The sequence below is a fragment of the Meleagris gallopavo genome, chromosome 6 (assembly GCF_000146605.3).
Source record: "Meleagris gallopavo isolate NT-WF06-2002-E0010 breed Aviagen turkey brand Nicholas breeding stock chromosome 6, Turkey_5.1, whole genome shotgun sequence".
In the NCBI taxonomy this organism is placed as follows: Eukaryota; Metazoa; Chordata; class Aves; order Galliformes; family Phasianidae; genus Meleagris; species Meleagris gallopavo.
In genome coordinates this window covers 40,433,990-40,441,178 of record NC_015016.2, presented here as the reverse complement: position 1 = coordinate 40,441,178, position 7,189 = coordinate 40,433,990, and the positions used below count along the sequence as shown (strand labels likewise).

The 7,189-nt window shown below is 39.4% G+C and overlaps 1 protein-coding gene across 1 annotated transcript in view; it reads left to right on the top strand.

Annotated features, from left to right (window-relative positions):
* The window catches only part of ASTE1 (asteroid homolog 1), a 4,224-nt gene extending 628 nt beyond the window's left edge, over positions 1-3,596 (top strand). The window contains exons 3-6 of the mRNA XM_010713084.3: positions 1-26; positions 1,901-2,111; positions 2,607-2,802; positions 3,107-3,596. Of these exons, the coding sequence (XP_010711386.2) occupies positions 1-26; positions 1,901-2,111; positions 2,607-2,802; positions 3,107-3,398 (725 nt within the window). The 3' untranslated portion in view covers positions 3,399-3,596. The remainder of the gene's footprint in view (positions 27-1,900; positions 2,112-2,606; positions 2,803-3,106) is intronic.
* The last annotated feature ends 3,593 nt before the right edge of the window (positions 3,597-7,189 follow it).

The window sequence follows — 7,189 nt, the reverse complement described above, 5'->3', positions numbered from 1 at the left end:
GCTTCTCTTTGGACAGGTTAGTGGAGGTAAGCGCTCGTCACAGCAGGTTAGCAGCGTGGCACGCGCTTAGGAGGTGCCGTGTTTGCCAGCAGGGCACTAAAGGTGATTGGTGAACCCAGCGACTTCAGTGAGCAAGTGCTCAGCACGCAGCTACACGCAGTCCTGCTTCTGAGGGCTGAGGAGCTGAGCTCGCTTCATCACTCCCCCCCACCAAGTGCACCAAGCCAAATTACATGACTGGCTGGCAGCGTGCGTATATAGTATTGCTAAATCATCCCGTGTAAGCCCTTCTCCCATCCTTTCTATAATATTTGCTTTTGTCGTTTTAGGAAAGGACTCGCAGTTCTGTGAAATGTAGAAAGGTGCAGTTCAATACTACTAAATTTAACTCGCATTTGATTAAGTTACGGATATTTTGGAGCAAAGTTAAATGCTTTTTTGCTAAAAATCAGCATTATTATTTCATCTGTAAACCTTGCAGCTATCCAGCAGTTCCTCCTGCTCCAAATACGCATCCTGCTATGCGTGCTTCCCTGCTCCTTGCCAAGCAGAACAGCACCTGAAAAATACAACTTGTAATCAAAGGAAGTTTGTACTAAGTTGGTTCTAGTCAGCATTAGCAATGTGGTATATCAGTTCTCATGGTTTCTTATGGTCGAGACTATTCCTTGGAATGGGAAACACCCAGGGTTCATACCTGTTTCTGAAACTTTTGGAAATACAATCAGTGCCTTTCCACACTACACATAGAATCATAGAATTGCTCAGGTTGGAAAAGACTTTAAAGATCATCAAGTCCAAACACAACCTAACCATGCTACCCTAACTCTAACAACCCTCCTCTCAATCATGTTCCTGAGCACCACATCCTAATGGTTTTTAAACACACCCAAGGATGGTGACTCAACCACCTACCTGGGGAACCTATTCCACGTGCTTTGCCCACTGGCATCAGATCCACAGTGGCACATCTGTGTTGTCATCAGCTGGTGGCTGTGAACCTTATCTGTCCCTGCTGTGGTTCAGGTTTATTGTTATTTTGATCGAGTAGCATGCAAACATCTGTGAAGTCTGTGGTTTGGGACTTTCAGAAAAGTTAATGACACCTAAATGTGGTCTTGCATTGTATGCCCCACTGAATTTGAGTTTTGGTTATTATAACAACTCTCCTCGCTAAATGTATATGAATTACCAATTCAGCAAGTTACAAGAAGATGTGTTCCTCTGTATTCAGACCACTCTTGGCAAAATTGACTTCAGTTTACCTTCTACTTATGGGATTGCTGCTTTGCAGTAAGCACAACCATCCCAATCCAGATCTACGAAGCGCTCATGTTGCAGTTGAGCACCTTGCTCCAGTTCTGCAGTGAGCACTGCATCTAGACAATTTGTAGCGCTGTGTTTTAAATAGCACAGCAAAGAAGGAATGTGCTATAAGTTCATATCTTGCAAATGAGAAAGGTAAACTGTACGCTGAATGTTTCACTGTGATAACAGGTGTGTTCTTGCCATACCAAGAACAAGCATCACCATTACAGCTCACAAAAAAAGGGTCACTTTTTGAAGATATGAAGTTACACAGACATTTGCCATACCAAGGTAACTTTAATATGTTACACCTGCTGAATTTTCAAAGTTAACTTTTGCACAGGAATGTAATGTAAATCACCTAATTTGTAGGAGACTCTGGAGCCTATTAAAATCCAGCTGACCTCAGGCAATTGTGAAAATTGCCTTTTTAAGTGGTGTTTCAAAAATACTTCCTGTTCAGAGTATCTGTGACACTTTTAATTAAAACCACAAAGTATTAGCTAGTTTAAATGATCTTATCTGCATTCCAGAAATGACTCGCAACAAATAGTCTGGTTTTTTTCCTTCAAAATCTTTTGCTTATTTTCAGGTGCCAATGTCACGCCGTCAGCTACTTCTGCTGGAGACTTTAGGAGTGAAAATGAGTTTGCTAAAATCTGTCCCTGCCCACTTACAGCTCCCTGTTGCTGTAACCTGTTGTTGGACGCGTTGTTCGGAACCTAAAGTGAACTTGCATCATTTAAAGGCTCTACTTCTCATGATAGTAGCTGGAGAACTGCACAGGATAACAAATGAGCCAGGTATGTCTCCAAAGAATACAATTTCAAATGCAGAAGACACAGTTCCTGTGAGTACTTGGTACTTTCAGAAATATTTCTACCTGTTAAGAGTAAGGTGGCATTTTCTTAGGAAGAGTCCTTGATATGATGCCAAAGCTGATGCACGCCAGGGTTATTCTGTTGATTTAGGCTCTGAACTACAAAAGCTGCTTGAAAATGACTGCCACCTGCTTCTTGAGTGGGGTGGAGTGAGATGGCAATCTTCTCAAATGGATTCACTCCCAGAATTGTGGAAAAGTACTTGACAGAATTACTATTTTCATCATTTCAGATTCATATGGATAATGATACTCACATTTTTTTTCTCCACTGTATGTCTTAATGTTGAGACATTTAGGTAGGCTTCTAGAAATACAACAAAACACTGGTAGTTTGTAGGCCCTATATATTGCAGATACTTTTCCTGTGTTCACAGAAGAATATTTATTTGTCTGTCATTTTCTATTCATAACCTAGATCTCACAGTTCTCCACCCAGAAGACAACAGAATTGCTTGTAATGAGTTTCTAAAATGGAAGGAAGAGAAACTGCAAAATAAAGACTTTGATTTAGATGCTGCACACGGCTTTTGCCAGTGGCAGTGCTGTCTTGAGATGGGATTGTATCTCAACCAGCTACTCTGCAGTCCTCTCCCCGAGCCAGACTTAGCTAGGTAAGGACATTTCAGAGATCTGCTTTCCACATAAGCTCCTGCTGAAGTGCTTTCACATGTTGCTTTAACGTCTGCGTCATAAACTGCTTTGGCCAATTTTAGCACACTTTGGACTCCTTTCTTTAAAGGGGAGAATATGGAGAAAAATCTAATGAGAATATTTCTTAGAGGCCCGCTGTTGAATATTGTATGTAGTTAAGACGTGGTTTGGGGTGTTTGGTTTGTTCTCCCCACTAAGCTGCATGTTTTTGTACTTCTGCTGAGGTATGATAGCAAATGAGAATTTTCTCCTTGCTTTGAGCAGGCTCTATAGTGGGACCCTCGTGCACGGACTGTATCAAGAGCTTAAGTCAACACCTTCAGTGGAAAATCTGTTCAGTTCTTCTCCAAAAATGACTGAGCTTTATCAGGTTCTGTTGAATATAGTCGTATCAACTGTATCTCCAGACTTCTTTCAGAAGAAAACAGAGGCCAAATCTGAGTCCTGCAGAAAGAAGAAAGCATCTAAAAAGACAAAGGCTGTCAGGCGTGCTGTATCTGAAACTCAGTGTTTACGTGATGTTAATAGGTTTGCATCACTCAGTGTGGATGACTGAGAGCATCATTCCTAAAATCATTTCCAATGCCACAGAGACAGAAGAAATGATATTTAAAATGTGACTGTATTGGAATTTGCTTGGCTGTTTCATACAAGCTCCTGATATTTTTGAATTTATTTTTTACCAATGAGCCTCGCTCCAGGATTTAGTATTTTTGTAACGAAAGCTCCTATAAAAGAGGTGCTGCATACAACATGTTTTGGTGTCTGAGTTTTGTGTAGGTGGAGAGTGGGGGTTGGCTGGTTGGATGATTAAAAGGTGTCTGTCAATTGAAAATGAGAGTAAAGAACTTCAGCAGTTCAGAGCATTTCTTTTTCTGAATACTTAAAGCAAGCTTACTATCTCTCCTTTTCCCTGACTGCTTCTAACTTTGAAAACATCCCATTTTCAAACTTGTGTCTGAGAAGCAGCTATCTATGCTGCTATATGATTACAGTCTTACAAATCAAATTAAAATTGAAATTGACAATTTAAAAAAAAATACTGTTTTCACAGATGGTAGAATATCTGTAGTTTTAGGTAGCTGTCATCACTGAACTGGATGTTTAAGGGAAAGGTTCCCTCCACCCATCATGCTACTGATACCACATGGAGTAAGTGGATTGCATTGACACACAGCGAGCTTGGATGGGGAACCTCAACCAGCCAGGAATCTTAGAGGTGATCATGGACTGACCTGAAGGTAAAAAGTTTGGAACTTCACCAGCAGAAGTAGTATTGCTTATTAAAGAGGCTCCACCATACAATGAACTACCAGAAAATGAAGAGATATGCCTGTTCACAGATGGATCATGTTGTACTGCGGGGAAGGAAGCATTGCAGATGGAAAGCTGCTGTGTGGAGCCCCACACAAGTTGCAGAGGTCACTGAAGGCTGATCACCACATGCTGTCAGTCTCTTCTATGTGGAAAACCTAGACCTCAAGAACTACAGGAATAGTTTCTGATATTGTGCAGCTGAGTCTTGATGCTTTCATAATACATTCAATGAGAAATTGATACACTTATATCGTATATTTAACTCATAGAAAAACTATTTTTGGGACACAGACTGAAATAGCAGGTAGCTGAGATGGTAGTAATAAAGTTACAGTACAGAACTGCTACTTTCTCAATTAGCAGCAGATGGCACTCACACTCAACCACAGAGCAAGTTATTAGAACTGTGAACACCTTTCTGACCGTTTACAGCCATCTACAGCCACATTTCCATCAGATGACTTTAATAGTTGGAAGGTGATATATTTAAGTTCATGATTTTAGAAATTAAGGATGTAAATTCTTATTTGTCCAAATCATTCTTTGAATCATTATCATCTCATGTGTTTCGATTCCCAAGCTTATAATTCTTCATAGCTTTTATAATCATAATTCCATTTTAAGGTTAGTCTTTAAAACAAACAAAAAAAATATGGGCATGCTTGATTTCACTTCGTTGTTGCTGTAAGAAGAGAGATCTTAACCTACATCCCATGTTGGGAAAATGCCAGAGATCCAGTCATTCTTGAGCCTTGCTGAGAAGCACAATCTTGAATTAGTTCCAAAGATAGGATAAACTCGAGCGTTCTATTTTTTGGATTAAAACCTGCTATGAGCTCAAGGCATTCTGAGACTACCTTTGGGAGTGCTGACTTGGTGATTAAAAATTATTCTACTGGAAATGTGTTCTCAATGCAATCTGATTCTAGGATCACTACTCAGAGCCTGTTTTAGTTTTCTTTGGGTCATCATAGGCTTTTAGTCTTCTTTTGGGAGAAAAACAACCAGAAACAATAAAAGAATAAAAGGCTCTTTCTCAATTCTGTGCTTTAATAAGAGCAACTAAATTACTTAATTGCTGCCTATTTTCACACTACATGAAGTGCCTGTCAATTTTTGAGGACAGATCTTGCTGTTGATTCAATTGCTCTGAAGAAAATCTCAAACATGCTGCTAGGTGATATTGACCAAAAATGGAGCTTAAAAAAAAACAAGCCTGAACTACCAGATAAATTACTTGTTACCGTTTCACCTTCCACTGGAATACAGCAGAAACACCTCAGGCATAATCCAATATAATTCACTTTAAGTAAGTTCACCTTTTAAGAAGGTGGAATTAATAGTTCTTCAGGGACTAAATTTTGTTTCTTATCTACACTGACAGGTAAATTCAGAATGTGAGATTTAGGCTGGCAAATGAGTACTTTTATAATTTGTTTAAAGCCTAGCAAATAATAATTCCTCCCTAAGTCAATACATTTATGCTTATATGCACTTCTCTATGTACTTGGATTTCTAGGACTCCAAGAACAAATGCAGAGCATGAAGTAGTCAAATCCCATGGAGAAAATTATCAGCAAGTCTTACTAGGTGAAAGACAGTTGCTGCACTTTCTCAAAATTCAGGCTGGTGCAAGTGATTCTTCATTAGCACGCATCATCACAGTTTTTACTACATCTTTACTGGGATTTGAAGAATTTAAAATACTTCACTAATGAAGTTTTAAAATGTTCTAAAGTTGCACTGAAATACTGAACACTCTGGTAATACAGACCCACTTGTCAAAGACAGCAATATTCCAACAGGAAGAAGACTGATAAATCTTTTCAACTTCTGAAAAGCAGAACTTTGGAAATGAGAAATTTGTGCTAAAACAGATGGTTTCTAAGAGGTCACCTTGTTTGAGCCCCTATCAGCTCAGTGGTTCAGCTAACATCCTATAGAAAAGGTGAGTGCCATATACTAAAGTCTTTCTCCTTACACTATTAAACCTTCTGCACATTGGCATTGCAGGTAATAAGTGCACATTCAGCAGGCCCAGGGTAGGCCAGAGTAATAGTGCCATATACAGTTCCTGCATAGCATGTGAACTTCCTGACAAAGTCTGGAAATCTCTGGGAGGGTGTGTGTGAGGGAAAAGAATAAGTAGAATAACCTATCAGCAGGGTAATTCATACAACACCTTCCAGTGTGCCTTATTTTCCATGAACTTTCCAGATTCTGAGGATGGCACTTGCAGCAAGCCACAAAGAAATGTAAAAAACGTCCCACTGCTCATTTAGAATTTCTCAGTAGCCTTACTGACAGGATGACCATCTTGTGACAGCGTGCCTCTGAGCCAACACCAACACAAAATACAATTTTCAGGCTGCAGTGTGGAAGATGTGTATCCACATGCTTTCAGTCAAAAGATATTACATTCTGTCTTCGGCTCCCTCTCGAGTTCTTGCACATCATCTTTTCAAGATGCACTGGGTGACTGTTCCTTCCATTTCCTCAGGGCATAATTGGTCCATCTCTAACAGCAATGATGACAACAGCTGCAAGGCCACTTTGAGGAACACAGCTGTTTGTTTCTGAATCACTGAATATCTGAATATGCAGACATTATCATATATTAAAAATTACTTTTAACATATCAAGACACCAATCTACCACAACACTTCTTGATCCACAAAAAGTCATTTTGAAGATTAAAATTTTAAGTTACTCTAACAGAAAGCTATTTATTTTAATGATGGGGGAAGAAAAAAAAAGAACAGGAGGGGTGCAGAAGGAAAAAATCAGCTTATTTCAAAGAAGGCTGGGATTTTTTTGCCATTAGAGTGAGAATTAGCATATTTGCTTTCTAATTCAGTATACCACATAATTGTAAGTCAGATATTTCAATACTAGTACTGCCTTATTACTCAAGTAACCTAGCATTTGCAAGCTCAAGTAAATGTGGAACAAAGCAGGTATCCAAAACCATCACAAGCCTGACAATCTGGTGTAAATGCCAGTTCCTTCTAAAGCAAAGAGACACCACGC